This window comes from Xiphophorus maculatus, chromosome 14, assembly GCF_002775205.1.
Source record: "Xiphophorus maculatus strain JP 163 A chromosome 14, X_maculatus-5.0-male, whole genome shotgun sequence".
NCBI classification, from domain to species: domain Eukaryota; kingdom Metazoa; phylum Chordata; class Actinopteri; order Cyprinodontiformes; family Poeciliidae; genus Xiphophorus; species Xiphophorus maculatus.
Window position 1 is genome coordinate 4,982,148 of NC_036456.1, and position 22,071 is coordinate 5,004,218.

General features: G+C 40.8%; 5 protein-coding genes across 5 annotated transcripts; 4 read left to right on the top strand and 1 right to left on the bottom strand.

Annotated features, from left to right (window-relative positions):
• Window positions 1-6,025: 6,025 nt before the first annotated feature.
• On the bottom strand, window positions 6,026-7,538 carry LOC111610828 (histone H3). The gene has a single exon (XM_023345805.1). The coding sequence runs from the start codon at window positions 7,415-7,417 to the stop codon at window positions 7,007-7,009; it is 411 nt and encodes a 136-aa protein (XP_023201573.1). The 5' UTR covers window positions 7,418-7,538; the 3' UTR covers window positions 6,026-7,006.
• Window positions 7,539-7,609: 71 nt separating this feature from the next.
• Window positions 7,610-8,168, top strand: LOC111610830 (histone H2A-like). Its single transcript, XM_023345808.1, has one exon. It carries the CDS (start codon window positions 7,780-7,782, stop codon window positions 8,164-8,166), a length of 387 nt encoding a protein of 128 aa, XP_023201576.1. The 5' UTR covers window positions 7,610-7,779; the 3' UTR covers window positions 8,167-8,168.
• A 3,345-nt stretch (window positions 8,169-11,513) lies between these two features.
• On the top strand, window positions 11,514-12,629 carry LOC102227773 (histone H1-like). Its single transcript, XM_014469140.2, has one exon. It carries the CDS (start codon window positions 11,888-11,890, stop codon window positions 12,512-12,514), a length of 627 nt encoding a protein of 208 aa, XP_014324626.1. The 5' UTR covers window positions 11,514-11,887; the 3' UTR covers window positions 12,515-12,629.
• A 522-nt stretch (window positions 12,630-13,151) lies between these two features.
• Window positions 13,152-13,786, top strand: LOC111610834 (histone H4). Its single transcript, XM_023345813.1, has one exon. It carries the CDS (start codon window positions 13,323-13,325, stop codon window positions 13,632-13,634), a length of 312 nt encoding a protein of 103 aa, XP_023201581.1. The 5' UTR covers window positions 13,152-13,322; the 3' UTR covers window positions 13,635-13,786.
• Window positions 13,787-14,719: 933 nt separating this feature from the next.
• On the top strand, window positions 14,720-15,225 carry LOC111610832 (histone H2B 1/2-like). Its single transcript, XM_023345810.1, has one exon. It carries the CDS (start codon window positions 14,720-14,722, stop codon window positions 15,092-15,094), a length of 375 nt encoding a protein of 124 aa, XP_023201578.1. The 3' UTR covers window positions 15,095-15,225.
• Window positions 15,226-22,071: the final 6,846 nt, after the last annotated feature.

A 22,071-nucleotide genomic window follows, 5' to 3' on the forward strand; every position in this document is an offset into this window, starting at 1 on the left:
TTAACTGTTAGAAGAAGACGAGAATCTGGCGAGACCCGCAAACAATTCGGCGACAGCAGGGACGGATTTACGCTACATGTGCGCCAAGAAAGGCCATCATTAGAAAGGATGAGTGGCGTCAAATAAAAAGTACTGCAGGTCTAAGACCCAGAATAAAGTGTTAAACATTTAATCTCCGTTCACAGAGCTTAGTTTGTTTCACATTAAAGAAGCATCTCCGTGTTTTAGCTCCACTGTGACCGAATTGATAACGGAGGAAGATTAGAAGCAGGCTTGTATTTTTATCTCTTCAATTAATTAATCCAATAATAAAGCCATAACTGATGCATATCAATTAGTAAAACATGAAACGTCAACCGCAGCCATTTTTTAATTTGAGTCTAAAACAAGGCTGGGTTTAGTTTGCAGAAGAATGTCTTAAACTATTTTTAGACAGAAAAAACAACTTAATGTCAGATTATGCCCGATTTTAACTGGCATTTATGAACTATTCATATATTGTTTAGACAGATACGGCAAAAAAATAAATAAAGGTCAAAGGATTCAAATTTTTCCTCAGTCTCCAACGCAGAGACATTATGTTTTTGGGAGAGTTTGTTTATAGAGTTGACTGATGTCATGTATATGTTTTTTTTTTTAAATAAATCGATACATTTTTGTTGTGTTTTATTAGGAATATTATTTTATTACTCAACAATGTAATAAAGATGATAATGCTGAACGCAGCACTGCATTTAAAAAATAAATGTTTTTATTTAATTAGTGAGTTTATATTTGTCTGATACTAAAACCTATTTGATGGGGCAAAACTTCTAATCGAGACAAGAAGGTAAAAACAGAAGAATGTTGTAAGGGGAAAAAAATAACTTTTCAAACATCAAAAGCAATACTTTTGAAGATTACCAGAACTATTAAGAGATGTTTTTTTTTTTTAAAGAAAGAGCTTGTAATAATAAGCTCTTATTAATAATAATAATTTGTGGAACGAATTATTTTTTTTTTATTATTTATTATGAATAAATAATTTTTATTATTTATAATGATTATTTTTTGATGGAGCAAAGCTGCAGTCGCTCTGTGCTGCTAAGCAGAGCTGACAGCAGAAGAAGAGTTAACAGGAAGTCCTCTGTTCACGCCCCAAAAACACGCGCGACACGTCGAAGCGTTTGATATCACAAAGGAAAACCGGCGCAAGTTTGGGACAACTGGCAAACGATATTATCAGCAGATGATCCATCATTCATCACGGTTTCAGTTCGGTTTATCCGTACAGCACCAGTTCACAACTAATGCCGTCTCAAGGCACTTTCAAAATAAAATAAAAAAAGTGCTGTAACGAAAAAGAAAAATAGAACGTCTGTCCCACACTATGGATCACCTCCGATTGAATCAGAGTATGCATTTTAATTCCAGCTCTGAATATAACTCCTGAATGTAAGACATTAAATTATACAAAAGTCTAGTTAAAATGAACAGCTTGCATATAATTTATATATATATATACAGTATATATAATACAGATAATGAACTTATTGATTTGTCTCAACTGGTTGCAGTTACACACATGCATCCTACTATAGATACTTCATAAATAAAACATTCTGTTTTAGGATTAATATTTCAGAGCTCAGCTTGTTTTTTTCCCCTCTTCTTGAAGACTTCAGGTGGACTGAGTTCTTTACTCTGTTCTGCTTTACCTCTTCCTGGAGCTGGGAGAGAATAAATATATATATATATAAATATATAAATTCCTTTAAAGTTTGTAGAACCTGTCATACAGACAGAGCTCACTGCTTCAGGTGGGGAGATGCTTAGAAGTTCATCACATTTAAAGGGGAAGGTATAGAATATTTAGGAAAGGAAAATGAAAATATACATACCAATATAATTTACAAGCTGAGTCGGTGCATTGAAACACCCCAGACAGATAAGTCAAAATCATAAAATGTGTTATGAAGCCAAGACCGTCTCTTGCGACGTGAAGAAAAAATATTACATGGATGGATGAATACATTCTAGCAAGCCTTATTCCTACTTTTTGTGAGCTTTTTCAGGAAGTTGCAAAAGGATTCTTCACTTTTTCGAACCACCTTCAAGAATCCACACACTTTGCCTTTTCATATTCTACTCTGTCGTTTTGTCAGTTCCACAAAAACTATAACAGGCAGTGGGAGAGCTGTCTAGGTTTACATTGTGGCATTTGATCCAAAATCTGATCAGCTTCGTAAATCGCACACAAATCCATCACCCGGCTATGCAGAACCCAGAAAGGCTGATATTTCCATAAAAGGCCGACTGACTCGGCTGAAGAAGTAGTGGCCACGGCTCAAAAGGAGTTAGTCGGGTCAAAGAGTAACAAAAGGTTCAGGTAAAATCTAGTCCAATAAAAAAACCACAGAGCCTGTTCCGTCATTCACTGCGTCCATATTGGAGAGGGAAAAAAACCATCAACAATAAAAACCAACCAGATGCTTCTAACATGCTGAGTTTTGATCCCTGGCAGACGTGTGAAATTCCATTGTTTCTGTTATTTTGTTTAATGGGAAGAAAGATAAATGTCACACATTGTTTATAGTTAGGATAAAAGGAATACATATTTGACTGCTTTGCTATTTACATGAGCAACTTTGCAAACAGGACTTTTAAAACCTGACATGAGCCGGACCCACACTTAGAACCTCACACATGTAACCGGGTTTCTCTGTTGTAGCTGCCGAAAATGTCTTTTATTATTCAGATTGTTCCTTCACCTGACTGACCTTCGAAAACCCCGTCATTGTTATAACCGTGTGACCTGAAGCTCGGGAGCTCCTCCTCTTTATTTCTTCTTCTGTGGTATTGTTGTTAAATTGTTTGCCACCCTCCCCTTTGGTCAGGTTGTCCTGTGAGAGAGGTAGGTGGTGTTTATTTTTTTTTTCATCTAAATGCATCCAGTATGTTTATAGATTTATGAAGTTAGTTTTTATTACTTTCACCATCGTAATAGATAAATCCATTGCATAATGTGAATATTTAAATGAACTAACGACTGTAAAGTACCAGGAATTAAACTTTAGTTATGCTAAAGTTGTAGGGCTTTGAGTGGGCCGCCGATGGTTCTGTTCTGTTTGTTGTTCTTTTCAGAATAAATCGAGAAGCCGCCGATTCCAAACGGCCTAACCGTTCATTAAAACTGTTACAGCAGAAAGGATGCCGGTACGTGTTTGTAGAGCGGTGGACCTAGCTACAGTGGCACTTGATACGCTATTGGCTGGCATTTGCAAAGCAGCCAATCCAGGATCACCATATGCTTTCCTTATCACTGGTTGGCTGTACTGGCAAAAGTGGAGATAAGATCTTGGACGTTGACTTCTGTGGTAGAGAAGGCAGAGGAGCTAGTTTTTTTTTTTCACTCATCTGTCTTGTATTATACTGCCACAGTGTAGTGATAGTTTTAACAAATATGGGGGGGGAGGGGGAATTCTACATAAAAGTTATGCTCTGCAGCTTTACCTGTCCGTGGTTCAGACATAAACTGGTTGGAGACACGGACCTGTTGACCAACAAAGACCAGATTGAAGGTTTTAGTTGGAGTTGAACTGATTCTCTGGTGTGTTTAGATTCAGCTCAATGGATAATGAAAGGCATAGAGTTGAACTGCTTGTGCTTCACTTTGCTTGTATGACAAAATTTCGAATGTTTTCTCTTGAAAAGTTCCCATCCGTCCGCTGTGCATACCCAGGGTCGTGGGTGGGCTGGTCTCTATCGCCAACGGTCATTGGCTGAAAGGTAAGGTCGCCAGTCCTTCACAGAGAAACACAGACACACATAGGACAGACACTGCACACACACACACACACACACACTCATGCCTAAGAGCAATTCAGAGAGAACTGTTTTTGGACTGTGGGAAAAACGTCAGAGTAGCCAGAGAGAACTCGCGTATGTCCAGAGAGAACATGTAAAGGAACCTGGACTGGGACTTCTTGCTGCAAAGCATTAAGTCTGATCCATTCCTAATGTCTTTACCACCGAAGAATTAAACTCTGTTTTTCTGCAGGGTTTGCTGAGAAGGTGGCAAGTCTAAACAGGTATCAAGGGTTGACGAACAATAATTACACAAACCTGCCCACACACACACACACACCCACATAGTATGCTTTATCTCTAAATCTGGATTTCCCTGGAATGCCCGGCCCTATCTTGCCTCTCCAGGGTTTCACTCTGTAACCTGTGTAGGTGTTGAATCTGTTATATGTTCAGACGGCATCAGACCATAGTTGGGTACATTTTTGAAATTAAAATAACTGGATTAAAATCAAAGAACATTAAAAGGACTCATCTGTATCTGAGCAGCTGAATTATTACATGTATTCAAGTAGCTAAGATGTTAAAACTAAGGCCTGGAGAAAATGCTTTGGGGTTTTTAGATTTTCAAATCGCAAATGTACAACAAGGTACATTGAGTTTAAAGATGTACAGAGTACAAGTTTAGGTTGTAAACATACATAACCATAAAAGATACTTGGTTAAAATTCTGCTACAGAGCTTGGTACCTAGCTAAAACTGAGCTAAACAATATAAGGCGCATGGCTGACATTGAATATGATCCATGTTTGGACTAAGAAGTCGGTAGCGAGAGAACAAATCGTGGATTTCACATTTCCCATAATGCATCTGTAGCAGTGGGGCAAGCAGCTGAGGAAGAACTACAGTATAAGTTTCACTGTAAATCTGCGTTGTTGCTCATCAGAACAGTCACTCAATTCAAATCTGACATTTTGGCGTTCCTAAAACCAACAATGCTTGTGTTTTGCACTGATTTTGTTAAAAGTTTTTTTTATTTATTCCTGAAGCTAAACTCAAAACCCTTAAAAATGAAACCGCAGAAGTGTACAACCTTGTGGCCGCTGCAACATGTACACTTTTTTTCATCTTAGGCCCCCAAAAATAGAATCTCTCAGAAAAGTGTGATGTATATTTTTAGCATCCAAATATTTTATTTGAAAAAAACCCGTGGGGGCGTAAAGTGACGGCAGTCAGATTTAAAGTAAACAAAAAGACGTTACGAAACGGAGACACGCCTTGTTTCTGCGAAAAAGGCACACACCCATTGTTACTATGGTTACTACATTACATTAAATGTCAGTTTCTATCTCCTAATAGAGATAGACACTGACATTTTCTATCTCCCACGAGTGGGAGGAGTGGGAGTAAGAGTTTCCACTCCCACTCGTTTATGCTGCAGTTTTTTTTAATTACCCTCCTTGTAGTTTGCATATGGAGAAATGTCCAGTTATTTTAAAAATGATCTGATCCAACATGTCCGGGTGTCTAAAGCTGTTTTCTACTGATAAAACTGTAGAAGAAGTTCAAAGGAACTTCTACGTTCTTATATCATTTGTAGTTCTATTCCTATTGTAGTGGCCATTGTTTGCCAAACCAAACATCCAATGAAAGTTCCATCAAGCCACTGGGGTCCAGTTTTCTGTACGCAGGCAAAAGAAGGTTCAATGTCCAAACTTGTTGATTGTTCTGGATGATTTATTTTTCCTATTTCAGCAAACAATTACAGAGTTCAAACTTCCCTTTGTTCTCATTTTACCTCTCTTGCTCTGGTAAAAAAAACAACCCATAGGCCCCAAACCCAAATGCCTGCTGGTCCTTTTCCAGGCCCCTACACTGATAGAAAGTGGACTGACCCACCTTACTTCCTGTCTGACTCAGAAAGAATAAAGAAGAAAATAATAAAACAAAAGATAAATAGAATCAACAATTATTAACTTGTAAATTCACTCTGTAAATAATACAAAAAATTGAAATTTAAGAATAAACTAACAAAATTCAAATGGATAAAGAAATGAAGAATAAATAGCTCCAACACCTATAATGTCCCAAAATGACTTTCTTTCCTTTTTTTGGTTCTCTGTTCCACACAGAACGTGAGAACGTCAGCAGACAGGTGGCGCTTCATCTCCCTCTACTGGTTGATAGTAGGAATGTGTGAAGTGAAAAGCTAATGAATGTAGCAGAGGCGCCATTTTTGGTGATCTCAGAAATACTAATAATTAAAAAAAAATACTTGCAACTTAATTTATAAACATATTCAATATACTGTGTCTCAACTAAAAATACAAGCTAAGAAATATGAAAAGATTAAAAAGCTGCAATAATCATGTTGTGTAAATACTAATAACCTAAAAAATTAATAATGAACCTTTAGTTGCATGAGCGACAGGACGGCCACACGCTTCCATATAGGCGAGTCGAAAATGACCGGTTTTAGAATCAACGTGTTTTTAATTTTGGTTAAAGATCATCATTTGCTACATATTTTGTATTGTAGCGGTACACAAAAGAAGGATTTTTACCTGAAAATAATTTTTAATAAAAACAAAAAACAAACTTGAAACATTTTGAAAATTGGAAAATTTTCATGACAGCAGAATAGAATATTTTGTACATGAGGAAGAGCTTCTTCATCCAACACGTGGAGGAAGTGACGTATTTTAAGAATATGATGAAATAGGATAATGTAATAAATAATGACACAAACACGAAAAATGCGAAGTTAGCTAGCTAAATAAACTGTAAAATAGAATAAATTACACAATAACTAACACTTGATGTTCTCTGTGTGCGTCAAAAAAATAAATATACATTAATGTTGCTCAGAACCAAGTTTACAAATGAAACTCCGAGGAGAATTTGGGTCATTTTTCACTCACTTATGGAAACGTTCATGTGAAACAAGTTTTATCAACTGTAGTTGATGTAAGAAATGTTTAGATGCCATGATAATTTCTGTCTTTATATTTGAGGGACAGTTATAATGTTGATTAACTAATGGTTAATTAAACATAAGGTGGCCTGTTTTTGACAAGATCAACCGAAAAGGAAAGTCAAACTTCTCAACTTAAAGTTAATCTTTAAATCTACGCTACAATATTACCAACAGGAAGAGCTGTTAAACTGGGTGTGTGTGGCTCTTAAAAGAGCCGTTGTGTGTTTGTTGGAGCTGCAGCCTCTAAGCTCTCTCTCCGCGGATGCGGCGGGCCAGCTGGATGTCTTTGGGCATGATGGTGACCCTCTTGGCGTGGATGGCGCACAGGTTGGTGTCCTCGAACAGACCCACCAGGTAGGCCTCGCTGGCCTCCTGCAGAGCCATGACGGCGGAGCTCTGGAAGCGCAGGTCGGTCTTGAAGTCCTGAGCGATCTCTCGGACCAGACGCTGGAAGGGCAGCTTGCGGATCAGCAGCTCCGTCGACTTCTGGTAGCGACGGATCTCCCTCAGAGCCACGGTACCGGGCCTGTAGCGGTGAGGCTTCTTCACGCCGCCGGTAGCCGGAGCGCTCTTCCTGGCTGCCTTGGTGGCCAGCTGCTTCCTGGGGGCTTTGCCTCCGGTGGATTTACGGGCGGTCTGCTTGGTTCTGGCCATGATTCTGCTTCTCTGCTCGGGATCAGGAGAGAAATGTGGCGAACCGCTGAGGCTCCGCTGCTCTTAAGCTGCGGCTCTGGGCGTCTCTCTGTGACGCTGCAGCTCCGCTCCGGATCCTGGTTGGTTAGCGGCTCCTCCTGGAGCTCAGCGCCGCCCAGAGGCGTCGCCTCCCGGCTTAATGTCCGCCGCTCATTGGAGGAAGCTGCGTTCAAAAAGTCCGCCTCTCCGTCCCGCTCTGCTGGGAGCTTTTCTGGTTGGTCGCCAGCATCGTCCCGCTCCTCTCCGCGGACATATAAAGCAGCTTTCAGCCGCTGCTGGTCACATTTTCTTGAGTCTCGTCTCCAGAAACAAGCAGCAACGAAATGAGTGGCCGCGGAAAGACCGGAGGAAAAACCCGAGCGAAGGCCAAGACCCGCTCCTCTAGAGCCGGACTCCAGTTCCCGGTGGGCCGCGTTCACAGGCTGCTGCGCAAAGGCAACTATGCGGAGCGGGTCGGTGCCGGAGCCCCCGTCTACCTGGCCGCTGTGCTCGAGTATCTGACCGCTGAGATCCTGGAGCTGGCTGGGAACGCCGCCCGCGACAACAAGAAGACCCGCATCATCCCCCGTCACCTGCAGCTGGCCGTCCGCAACGACGAGGAGCTCAACAAGCTGCTGGGTGGAGTCACCATCGCTCAGGGTGGAGTGCTGCCCAACATCCAGGCGGTGCTGCTGCCCAAGAAGACCGAGAAGGCCGCCAAGGCCAAGTAAACCTGCTGCTGTTGCTCAGCAACAAACACACAACGGCTCTTTTAAGAGCCACACACTCCTTCATCATGAGAGTTTTGCTTCCAACCAAGAACACTAATAACTCTGTTCATATTCTAAACTATTTTAATGTTTAATTGTTGCTCATTTGATAAACTTGCTGATCTTAGACCTGAAATCAGAGACAAGTTTTATGTCAAACTTCATCAAAGCAAAAACTGTAGATCATCATAAAATAGTTTAATCTGCTCAACAAAACTTGACATCTAGTTGAACATCAGCAGTTCTCTTAACTTCTATTTCACTTTGTAATATAACATATATTACACATTTTCCTAATTTAAACTTTCAGTCCTTTGCAAAATGTTTTTTATATTAAATTTCATCTAATTACCATTTATAAGGATTTGATTTGATCAGGATTGTATTTTATAGACCAACAGAAAGTTAAATTAATTGTTTTGCCCTTTTTTCTCCAAAACATCTCAATTCACTTCAGAGAATGTCTGTAAATATATTTCTCTAAACTTTTGCCACAGATGGTTTGGATTCAGATCTGGGCTTTGACTGGGCCATTCCAAGCAAATCAGAGAAAAAGTTCTAGAGAACTAAAAGTCAGTTTATTTAATGAGCTGATTTGTCTTCATGTGTTGCTTTTATTTTGCTTTTTCTTCACAATTCATCCTGAAATAAACCAAAGGACAAAATGAACGAGAGCAACATAGAATGAACAGTCAATGTGGTTGATTAGAGATTGATCTTGTTTCACATGTGATTTATTTCATATGCATAAACTATGATGTTATATTCAAGTGAATCTGATAAAATCCATCTTGATTGGATTTGATGCTAAAAGCAGAAGAACTTTCTGAAAGGGTTTTTGGCAACAAGAACCTCATTTGATTAAATCCTAGCAAAGAAATAACTATAATCAATCAATCAAATTTTATTTGTATATCACATTTTAGCAGCAAGGCATTTCAAAGTGCTTTACATCATAAAGACACAGAAACACAAAGCAACATAGAATCAATAATCAAAACAGCATTAAGTCAAGTTAAATTTGTAATTGATTACATTTCAAATACAATCCTAAACAGGTGGGTTTTTAGTTGAGATTTAAAGGAAGTCAGTGTTTCAGCTATTTTACAGTTTTCTGGAAGTTTGTTCCAGATTTGTGGTGCATAGATGCTGAAAGCTGCTTCTCCTCGTTTGGTTCTGGTTCTGGGGATGCAGAGCAGAACCAGAACCAGAAGACCTGAGAGGTTCTGGAAGGTTGATACAACAACAGCAGATCTTTAATGTATTGTGGTGCTAAGCCGTTCAGTGATTTATAAACTAACAACAGTATTTTAAAGTCTATTCTTTGAGCTACAGGGAGCCAGTGGAGGGACTTTAAAACTGGTGTTATGTGCTCTATCTTCCTGGTTTTAGTGAGAACGCCAGCAGCAGCATTCTGGATCAGCTGCAGCTGTTTGATTGATTTGTTGGACAGACCTGTGAAGACGCTGTTGCAATAATCAATGCGACTGAAGATAAACGCATGGATGAGTTTCTCTAGATCTGGCTGAGACATTAGTCCTTTAATCCTGGAAATGTTCTTCAGGTGATAGAAGGCCGACTTTGTAACTGTCTTTATGTGGCTCTGGAGGTTCAGGTCAGAGTCCATCACTACTCCCAGGTTTCGGGCTGATCGCTGGTTTTCAGTTGCAATAACTGAAGCTGTGCATTGACTCTAGATCTATAACTCTAGATCTATAACTCTCGATCGTTACTCTTTAGGTCCAAAATAATAACTTCAGTTTTGTTTCTGTTCAGCTGGAGAAAGTTTTGGCACATCCACACATTTATCTGCTCTAAGCATCTGTTCAGTGATTGGATGGGGTCAAAGGTCACCTGGTGACATCATAATGTAGAGCTGTGTGTCATCTGCATAGTTATGGTAGCTAATATTATTTCCTGTTATAACCTGAGCTAGTGGGAGCATATAAATATTGAATAAAAGGGGTCCTAGGATTGAACCTTGGGGTACCTCACATGTGACCTTTGACCTCTATGATGAAAAGTTTCCAATTGAAACAAAGAAATCCCTGTTCTTTATGTAGGATTCAAACCAGTTAAGCACTGGACCGGAGAGTCCGACCCAACTCTCCAGTTGATTCAGTAATATGTCATGGTCAACACTGAGGTCCAACAGAACCAGCACTGTGGTTCTGCCACAGTCCGTATTTATATGGATGTCATTGAACACTTTTACAAGGGCGGTCTCTGTGCTGTGGTAACCATGGAAACCAGACTGGAAGGAGTCAAAGAGGTTGGTTATAGTTAGGAAGCTAGTTAATTGTTTACACACAGCTTTTTCAATAACTTTGCTGATGAATGGGAGGTCAAAGGTCGGCCTGTAATTCTGCAGTAGTGATTTGTCCAGATTGTTCTTTTTTATAAGTGGTTTGATTACTGCTGTTTTCAGAGCCTGGGGGAAAACGCCTGATGAGAGCCAAGAGTTTAATATCTGGATCAGATCAGCAGCAACAACAGGCAGAACTTTCTTAAAGAAATGTGAGGATAAAACATCCAGACAGCAGGAACTGGAGCTTATTGACTTTTAACTTCCTGTAGGGTTTTATAATTAAGTAGTTGGAATTGGGTCATTTTTCCTGTATTTGTTTTGTTTGGGCACAGCATTGGTACTGACTTTATAGTGGATGTGCACTATAAAGGTAAAAGTAAATGAAAGTAATAAAATGACAAATGATTTAATAATGAGTGTAGAATCTGTCTCATGTTTCCTTTAACATAATATGAAGATCACTGAGAAAAATGAAATAGTTCCTGGCAGGAGAATCACAATGAACCAGAAATCTGTGTGTGTGTGTGTGTGTGTGTTTGGTGTTTATCATGTCTACAGATTATTTCATGTATGAAGGAATTATTTTTTTCTAGGTTGGTGTGGAAAAACTCTTCATACCTGCAAGTCAGAAAGAAGATCGAGTTTTAATAAACTGAATGTTTTAGAAATCATCCAGTTTTGACTGTGATAAAGTAAAAATATGTAAATCCCTGCATAAGCTCCTTAGATACAATAAAAAATATATATAAAAAAACATTTTCTGACGAAATCTGGATATTGAGGTGATTTTCAGACCAGCTGCTGTTGAATCTTCATTTACTGCAGACAGGAAGTTTATGCCAGAGGATCAACAGTTTGTCTCACGCAGGATCCTGAGGGTGTGTTTACATCCGCTGAAAAATGTCTCCTTTTATCTCCACAAATCACTTCACCGCTGCCATTTTGCTCTGATTCTGTCCTCAGGTGTCTTTGCTAACAGAAACATGTTTGTTACTTTTAGTATAATTTGGTTTTAGATGTTTTCGGAGGCGAAATTCTAGGAAAACTCCCCGCAAGCGGCGCAAACAGACCGAGAATCTGGCCGCTTTCAAGGCTCCTGGGACGAAGGAGAAACTTGTCGGACATCAAACATGAGCTCAGCGTGGAGGAGAGAGACTTTTCTACCTGCTTCAGTGACTTTGGTCTTGTAAGATGTTTGTTTTCGGAGTGTTTCGAGGCTCAATGTCGGCGGAGAAAACACAAAGTGGAGCCGCTTTTCGAGGCGGCAGCAGAGCAGCGGGCTGCGTTGTCTCTTCACGGTTCTCATGTGTGTTATAAGTCCCGCCTCCCGCTCTGAGCTCCACAAGTTCCGAGGAACGAAACAGCCCGACAGACATGGCAGAGGAAGCTCCAGCAGCCGCGCCGGCTAAGGCTCCGGCCAAAGCCCCGAAGAAGAAGTCCGCTCCCCGGGCCAAGCAGGACGGACCCAGCCTCCCGAAACTGATCGTGGCCGCCGTGGCCGAGTCCAAGGAGCGCAAGGGGATGTCCCTGGCGGCCCTCAAGAAGGTGCTGGCCGGGAAAGGAGTGGACGTGAGCAAGGCCAACAAGCGCATCAACACCGCCGTCACCAAGCTGGTCACCAAAGGGACCCTGAGCCAGACTAAGGGCACGGGGGCCTCCGGCTCCTTCAAGCTCGCCAAGGAGCCCAAAGCCGCTAAACCGGAAAAGAAGGTGGTGAAGAAGGCTCCCGTCAAGGCCAAGAAGCCCGCCGCCAAGAAGAGCGCAGCGGCCAAGAAACCCGCCGCCAAGAAACCCGCAGCAGCGGCGGCAGCAGCAGCCAAGAAGTCCCCGAAGAAGGCTCCGGCCAAGAAAGCGGCCAAGAAGCCCGCCAAGAGCCCCAAGAAGGCCGCGGCCAAGAAACCCAAGGCCGCCGCCGTCAAGAAGCCCAAAGCCGCAGCCAAGAAAAGTCCAGCAAAGAAACCTGCAGCCAAGAAGGCCGCAGCGAAGAAGGCCAAGAAATAAACAGCAGCTTCAGCTTTTTACTCACCAAAGGCTCTTTTAAGAGCCAACACACATTCTGCTGAAGAGCTCGTCCTTTACTTTGACTGACCCCACATTCTACTTCATACACGCAGCTTCAAAACTTTTACACCAATTTATACCTATATGGCTTATTAATGAATTAATGTAGCTGCCACATGTTGTACACTAGTTTAACAGTCATGGGATTTCCACTTCTCAGAAAGGATTCACCTCATTTGGCTGGATACCAGTATATGTGGAAGACATCAACTTTCACTCTTTTTCTTCTCATCTAGTGTCTTTATGCTACACGAGTCTTTGGCCGCTGCTTATTACTTCACTGTTCACAAATGAATAGATGGAAAGCCAGCAAAAGGCTCACACAGCGCTCACTTCCTGTCACCATGAATCAGGAAAGTCACAATGTTTAAACAGCCACATCATATATAAAATGAACTTTTCATGTTGATCATTGACAAGTTAAATGGAGTGAAAGTTGGTTCAGAAATCCCTCACATGTTCCTCAGCTGCACAAAAGCATCAACACAAACTTCACATGACAGCCAGTAGAACTACATTTATTTGATGTTTGTTCCTTTCAGATTCTGTTGAGCGGAGTTTGATTCAGCCAATAATTTCATTTCATCAAAGTTCAATTATTGCTTTTAAAAAGAACGTTCTCAATCTGGCTTGTAGGAGGAGCTGCTGAGCTCGGCTCCTCATAGGTCCGCAGCTCACACATAAAAAGCGACGCTCCGCAGCTCGCGCTCACATTCGTCTTTGTGTTTCCACAGAAGAAGAAAACAAAATGAGCGGCAGAGGAAAAGGAGGCAAAGGTCTCGGTAAAGGAGGCGCCAAGCGGCACCGTAAAGTTCTCCGCGATAACATCCAGGGAATCACCAAGCCCGCTATCCGCCGTCTGGCTCGCCGCGGGGGAGTCAAGCGGATCTCCGGTCTCATCTACGAGGAGACCCGCGGTGTGCTCAAGGTCTTCCTGGAGAACGTCATCCGTGACGCCGTCACGTACACCGAGCACGCCAAGAGGAAGACCGTCACCGCCATGGACGTGGTGTACGCTCTGAAGAGGCAGGGCCGCACTCTGTACGGCTTCGGGGGTTAAACCGACAACTTTGCTCACTCGACCAAACAAAGGCCCTTTTCAGGGCCAAACACTGATCGGATCATGAGCTGAATTCCTGTCTGATGCAACCAAATCTCTCCATAAGCGACCTATGAGTGTAAAAATGTATCTATATTAATATTAATTTGACAAAACAGAGAATTATAGCTGCTTGTTCACACAAAATGTAAAAAGTTTTGTTTCCACTGATTTTTCTTACTGAAGGTTTGATGGTTAAACTGGCAATACATGAACTCATTAGACTATTCTGCTTTATCAGTGAATCCACAGGGAGATATTTAAACTAAAATATCAAAAGTGAATTTAAATGTATTCTCATGAAATGTAGAGGAAGAACTTTACACTGTGTGATGGAGAGAGACTACAAGTTCAGTCTTAAAGAAAAACGACAGAGTTGTTACAAGTTAGTTTCTTAAGGAATTTTAATTTTCAATTATTTTTCTTTTGGAAGAACCCAAAAAAATTCTATTGAAAGAATAAATTAATCATATGCAGAGTAAGACATGATGAAAGATGAACTTTTATCTTTTATCCAGGGTAAAGTCTTTTTCTTTTGTAGGCCAAAAATTTATGTTTTATTTTAAATGAGAAAAAAGATGAAGTGAAATTGGGAGGTTCTACTCACCGTTTCTGAACAAAAAACTAAAGATTATGTGTGTTTTATTTTCAAATGAGTTTTCAGTGGTTTTAACTCTGTGGTTTTTAAGCATAACAGCATTTCTTGCTGTTTATGAGAAATACAGAATTTTTATAGAATTTGTTTCCACATAAATCTTGAAAAAGTTTCTGTATCTCAACAAACGCGCACAGAACAAGCAACAAAATAACCTGAAAAGCTGTGAAAATTTGAAGTGTTTGCTTCTATGGTTTCACTTTTCTGGAGAACGTTCTCGATTCCCGCCCTTTCTTTGTCATCACGTGGCTTCAATTCAAACACTTCCTGATCCACTGGGCCGTCCAATCACAGCCAGGAGACGCTGCAGCTCAATTTCCATACAGCATGTATAATATCAGCTGTTTCCTCTCCAGCAGCTCATTCGTCGCTGTAAGTTTCCAGAGACAAAATGCCCGAACCCGCCAAGTCTGCGCCCAAGAAGGGCTCCAAGAAAGCGGTCACCAAGACGGCCGGTAAAGGAGGTAAGAAGAAGAGAAGGACCAGGAAGGAGAGCTACGCCATCTACGTGTACAAGGTGCTGAAGCAGGTCCACCCCGACACCGGGATCTCCTCCAAGGCCATGAGCATCATGAACTCCTTCGTCAACGACATCTTTGAGCGCATCGCCTCCGAGGCCTCCCGTCTGGCTCACTACAACAAGAGATCCACCATCACCTCCAGGGAGATCCAGACCGCTGTGCGCCTCCTGCTGCCCGGTGAGCTGGCCAAGCACGCCGTGTCCGAGGGAACCAAGGCTGTGACCAAATACACCAGCTCCAAGTAACCAGCTCTGCTGCTGATGCTCCAACCCAACGGCTCTTTTAAGAGCCACTCACTGCATCTGGAGAGCTTTGATCATGACTGCTATATTTTTACAGAACAAAGAAATAGTGGAAATGATTTCAAGAAGGTGAGAAATTTTGGAGATGAAGGGGTTAATTATTTTTTATTTAAGAACCTTGTGAATGATCATCTCAAAGTATTAGATGTCAGATTTTTTCTCCTTGCTGGCTCCTTTTCAGTCAAGTTCATTTGTGCAGCACATTTCAACAACATTGCAGTTTCAAAGCTTTACATAATAAAAAAAACACACAAATATAATGTCATAAAATATACCATAATCAACCATTGAGAAAATTAATAAACATTCACTTTGAGTGCCATCATTAATGCACATGAACTAGAAAAGGTTCCTTTTATTTTGGCCACTGCTGAAGACAAATCCTCCCCTGATGCGATCAAATACAATAACCAATGAAGCAGCGGCTCATCACGCCTTTATTTTGAAAACCGACACGCAAAATGAAGCAGTCACGTGACCCATGTACTGCGCGGCCTCGTTTGTTGCCAGTCACGTGGTTTTCAACAAGACGACACGAGCCTGAAGCGGGGCTTCAGAGGGCCCATCACTGCTGACCTCTACCAGAGTCAGCAGAAGGACCAGTGTTGGTGTACTGACCATCCTAAAATTTCTCACTGGCCCAAATCTGATCATCACTATGAAAAGTGTCCGGCATTATTTCAACTTTTGTTGTATAACAGCTTTTGTTCTGCATATGATAGTAATAAATGTAACAACATTTTCTTTCCACTGTACAGAAGCTGCAGTCAGAGTCCAAAATAAAGAAATAAAGCACTGCTGTTGTCAGAAAAATCAAAATAAAAGGTTTTTGATTGGTATGTGTTTAAAATGCCCATAATGAGTTGTAAGAGAAGAACATCTGGCTGAAGATTAAAGATAATTTAGAAGATTGAATAATTATGGGTCTGATTTCTTTGCACTATTCTGTTCATTTGTTTTTGTTAAAGATATAAAGATTCATTAAAAATGGTACACAAGCATAATGTCTGCTTTCATAACATAATGCATAAAATTAAGGTTGTATAACACTGAATGAAAGAGGATTTATTATGAAACATTCCTATTTACAAATATTGTATATGGAACTGGAGATGAGAATTCATTAAGGGCAGTTTGGGAGCCGAAAGAACCGGCTCTCTAAAAAGAGTCGAAATTCCCATGACAACAGCAGTTTGACTTTCCAATGTAAATGACTTTAAGACACCGCTGGACGAAATGATGTACAACCAAAACCTATTAGAACAACAAACAATGTGCTAAAGAGGATTTGATGCTCTCATGATGAAGGAGTGTGTGGCTCTTAAAAGAGCCGTTGTGTGTTTGTTGCTGAGCAGCAGCAGCAGGTTTACTTGGGAGCTAGGGAGCTCCCTAGCGTCCCCTCCGAGCTCCCTAGTGTTCCCAATGTTTCCTCGTCGCCCCCTAGTGCTCCTCCCGAGAACCAGCCTCCTAGTGCTCCTCCAGATTCTCTCAGAGACTCCTTGTCGCCGCCTCCTGTGGCCCGGTCACTGCGTCGACGTCGCCTGGCGGACTCGCGTCCCGCAGCCTGACCTCTGTGCTGATGTCGACCTCCGGACCAGCCTCCAGGGGCCCGGCCCCAGCACCGACTTTGCCCGCCGGACCCACATTCGGCTCCTTACTGTGTCTCCGCCCACCCTCCTGGGTTGTTTTTTGTTGTTATTTGGACTCTGGCCCCCCATCCTGCACCCCTCCACCCACCCTTGTCAGGTCCTCGTCTCATTTGGTGTCATCGTGCTGTCTCTGTCTTTACGCCGCACCTCCTGGTTCCCGTCCCCAGTGCCGCGGATGTCCTCCGGACCTTCTCCGGCGCCATGGACGCCTGCCGGACCTCCCACGCGATGGACGCCCGCCGGACTTTTCCCACGGGTTCCATCTCCTGTGCCTCTGCCCACACCTGATGGGTTGTTTTCTGTTGTTTTTGGACTCTTGGCTCCTTCCTGTGTCTCTGCCCACCCTGTTGGGTTGTTTTTTTGGACTCTGGCCCCCCGTCCTGCGCCCCTCCACCCACCCTTGTTGTGTTTCGTTTTTCAGACTTGTTTTGGGCATCTGAAGCACTATCTTTGTTATTGGTCAGTTGTCACTTTGAGCCCTACACTGTATTCATCCTGTCCTTCTGTGGCTTTTTCGTAGATGTAGATGTATCCATTGCTGCAAATGTCAGCTCCACAGTCGATCTTTTCCAGTGATACCCGCTCATCCTCTGCCTTAAACACCAGTTCTCCACACATCAGATATGTGTAAAAGCTGCTGGTATCAGAAGTAGTCGAATGTCTCCAGCAAATGATGGAGGACAGATGATATAGCTGAGTTCCATTTTTTACAGGGACTTCAAGGGCTGGGTCAGGTATCACAGGATGTCTGCTATCATCTGGACTGTCTGGCCATGGCAGTATCAGGGTCATCACATCAGTGTCATTAAAAAAGCAATTCCTCTTTTTGTTGGACTTGCAGGTGTCGCAACTTTCTGAAATTCCACACCAATAATCCTCCAGAAGAGTTGATGTGGTGTCATTTTCTTGTTCTTTTGGCAGAGGAATGACAGGACCAAGGTCACGAATAATTCGTGAACACTTCTGACATTGTTCACAGTAGTCAGTTGTATATAGCTTAGCGTTTGTGTAGATGCCACACTCCGCCAGATAGTGCAACATGTAAAACAAAAGGACTCCAGGCCTGTCCTGATGTTTTACATCCTTCATCTTCAGAATATCAATGAGTTCATTCTGAAGAGCAAAGATTTCATGTGGAAGAAAGTCTCTTCCTGGATTGCACATTGCTGTGAAGAAACATCTCGCAAACAATGGTGTCGCTGAAAAAAGTTCAGAAATCTCCTCAGGATGTTGAGCCACAAACCTTCTTACAACAGTCAAGTTCATGATGCTTTGCGTTGTGGCATTCATCCAACAGTTATAAAAGGAGTTGGAGAATTTGCAAAAGTACATTCCTGGGTAAATGTTTACATCCATGGCGTCGAAATCATTGGTGTCATTCTGATTTCCATCTTCTGAGTTTTCTTCTTCAGAAGATGATTCCTCTGATGAAGAAAACTTGTACACTTCTCCAAAATCTGTCCACATATCCTCAGCATTTGGGCTTCCAGAACCAACTTCCTCATCCTTAGAGGTAGGATCAGTGTTCTTAGTATAAATGCTGTTGTTATGGTCAGGGTCAAATTCAACATCATCTTCAGAGCTTTCTTCATCTGAAGACCATTCTTCTGATGAAGAAAGCTCAGACACTTCATCAAAATGTGGCACAACACTTGCATCATTTCTGCTTCCAGAGTCAACTTCCTTAGGTGAATCATCTGTATCTTTAGTGTCCAGGTTCTCAAAATGGTCTGTGCAATTTTTAATTTCTGTGTCCCCAGAGAAGGTTTCAAATTCCAGCTCCATTTTGTTTTCAGGAAGACATATGCTTTCCAAAGCAGCAGTGTCTCCAGATGTCTTTACTATCAAACATGTATTGGTGGTAACTTCCTCAACTTTAGAGGAAGCATCGATGTCCTTCTGATCTTCAGATAAAATGTCAAAACCCAAGTACTTCCCTGTCATATCCTCTTTGAATTCTCCTGAAGTTCCATCATCGTCTTTTACGTTGTCTTTGGCGACAACGTCAAAACCAGAGTAGTCAAATATTCCATCTTCAAATGAGCTTTCTGAAGAACCATCACTGTGTTTTTCGTCTTCGGAGACGATGTCAAAACCAGAGTAGTCAAATATTCCATCTTCAGATGAGCTCTCTGAAGAAACATCCTTGTGTTTTACACATTCTTCAAAGAAATCTTCAAATCCGAAGTACTTATGTCGTTCATCTTCAGATGAGCTCTCCTTTGAAACACCACTGTGTTTTACATCGTCTTCGGCGACGACGTCAAAATCAAAGTGTTCTGAACTTTCGTCAGTTGAGCTCTCTGCTGAAAGGTCTTCATCTTTTATCCGATATCCCAGCAACTTTTCTACTCCCTTCGTGACAAGATACCCAAGGCCCCAACCGATAGTAAAAATCATCTTGACTGCAGTTGAAATGGTTTCTAAAATCACCGTCCGAAATCGTCTCTCTATCAAAGTGTTGTACCTCCAACGCCGTTGAAAAGCAAACTGAGAATTCTTGTATTGCAAATGATAATAATAATCGCTTGAACCTTTATGACATCATCGATGAGAACACCGATGACATGATGATGTCACACGACCTGTGTCAAGTTCTTGTTTGTTTTAGTTGCTATGGAAACACAAGGAGTTCTGTATGAGATAAGACTATTGTCTATTAAAATGCATGCGTAGACATCTAAGTTTGTGAATTTAAGTCAGTAAATGTGCATAAATGCAAGTTTTGTATTTGTCCTGTATTTCAACTCATACGTACGTGTAACTTTACCTATGAGAATACTCGAAAACAAATAAATTAATACAAGTGTTTTTGATTTTGATAGGTTTTATAGATTGTAAGTATTTTTCCAGAAGTTAGACACACATCAGTCACATTTAGAAACTGGCTCTAAACCATCTGCTTGATCTATTTTGAACTGGGAGTGAGGAGGATCCTCTTCAACTTATCATGTCTTGCCTTAATTACTTGCTCTGTTCATAAGGAAAACATTTAACGACATCTAATAATGACATTATTATTGTTGTTTTTTTTTTTTTTTACGTTTGAACTCAGTGAAAAGGATGATTCACCAAGCAGATCATCAGCCAAAGAATTTTATGTCTAATCTCACCTTATTTATTTTTTAATTTTTCTCATTTTCTAACACCCCCATCTCAGCCTCTTTACTGTGTTTTTATGAATCTCCCCTTTCAGAGATCTTCTGTTTACTCTTACCACTGCAGCATAAAGTGACACCCAACCCAAAACATTTGCAATGGAGATTTTATTCTTGAGTTTGCTTCTTTGATTGCATTGCAAGACCAGTTAATGTGGTTCTTCCAGTTGAGCTGCGTTTTGTCGCCCTCTCCTGTTCATTTTCTGAGTAAATGAGTTTTTTCCCCCTGTTGTGTTATTAAACATGTTGCAATAATAAAAAAAGAAACATGATAAAAGTAGCAGCAGATAATAACTGAACAGCTTGCCAGTAATTTGTGGCACTTCAGTTTAAGTTCAATTTAAATTAAGACCAGATCAGTTTTTGGTCTCTTGAACAGAAAAATATTTTTTATTCTCTTACCATAAAACTGGAGTTTAATTTCCTTTTATACCTGGACTCAATGAAAGAATGTCATGTCAGCTTCATCTTCAAAAGACATTTACTTTGAAAATTGGTGACGTGTTAAATTCTTGTTACTTGACCATAAACGAAACATAGAAACATTAACAATGATAACTCAAAATGCTTTTCTGAAATACTGAGTGAGGTTTCTGTGTAACGATAGGCTGTTCTAACTAAATGTTGTATTTTTACATGAGAAAATGTCAATTAATGCATTAGTGTGGATTATCAGTCATCAAGATGAAACCATCCTAATGCCTTTAGCTGAACTGATGTAATTATTCCTGTGCTGCGGTTGTTACCACATCTTCATTTCTTGTTTTCTCATTTGGATTTCTTTCTGAGGTTGGCAAGTAGGACACGGCTTGTTCAGATCCACATCTGGGTAGAGCTTAGTAATCGTTTACTTAACTGATTTGAACTCTTTCAAAGAGTCCAAACTCAAAGAAACAAACTTAATTCTTTGTTTATCCCAGTTTGAAAACAAGGAGAAAGTTTCGTTTTAGGACAAAAAACGTTAAGCATCAGTTTTTTCCTCAGGACATTCAAGGCTGTTGCTTCAAAAGACCAACATGAGCTCAGTGTGTTTGGAAAGAGGATTTTAAGAGGATTTGCAGTTTATGTAAAATTGTGTCTCATCCACACCACCTTTGGTGCTACAATCCAACCATGTATATTCCACATAAACTGCGACATTTTGCTAATCGTAGAAATGATTGCTTACTTTTGTTTCTGCTCAGCACAATGAGCCGTGCACTGCCTTGCAGGAAACTGTTGTAACTTCAGTATATTTATTTTGAAATTATAACTTCAAAATCTGCCACTCTGGCAATAAAGCTGTGCACAATTGTGAAAATGAAGGAAAACTAACTCAGGGTTTGCAAACATTTTACAAGCAAAAGTCTAAAAACAAACCATTCAGCCCCCCTGAGACGATGCTGGAGCTGCTGCAGGTTACGTCTGCCTTGCTCTCCTCAGTCTCACTAACTTCTCCTGGCCAGTGGAATAAAAATGGTCCCCACATCATCCTGCTGCCACTGCCATGTTTCACTCAACACACTTTGTTTGCAGGGATAAAATATTGATTTAAAAAATGAAAGAAGAAAAAGGAAAACATTTTCTTCTCTTCTGATATTAGTTGAATAAACATGCAGAAAACCTTCCTATGATGAGCCATCAAGACATCAAGCTGCTTATGAAACACAAAAATGTATACACAATGTGCAGTGTTAAAAAAATAAAAACACTGTTAGAATAATTAACGAGAAGAAAAGCTAAACTCTGTTCTGCTGATCTACTGATCTATTGTTGGTAATATTGTAGCATTGATAGAAAACATACATTTTGCAAGTTTTCTGAAACACAGTTTTTTACTATCTATAAACCATAATCTTAAATTATAATAACCTCTTTAGATTTCACTGTGTTGTGTAATAAATTTACTGTATATTTTCTATTAGTTTCACTTTCTGAAAGGATAACAAATATACAGTATATATATATATTTTTTTTTCATGATACTCTAATGTTTGAATGGTACTTGCATATTATATCCTTTGAAATGTTAAAGCCTGAACATGTAGACTCTAATTTAAGACCAGGTTGGTCAGTCGGCTGATTTACTCATTAGCGGAGCTCGAAGACTGAAATGCGTTCTCATCAGTCGGAC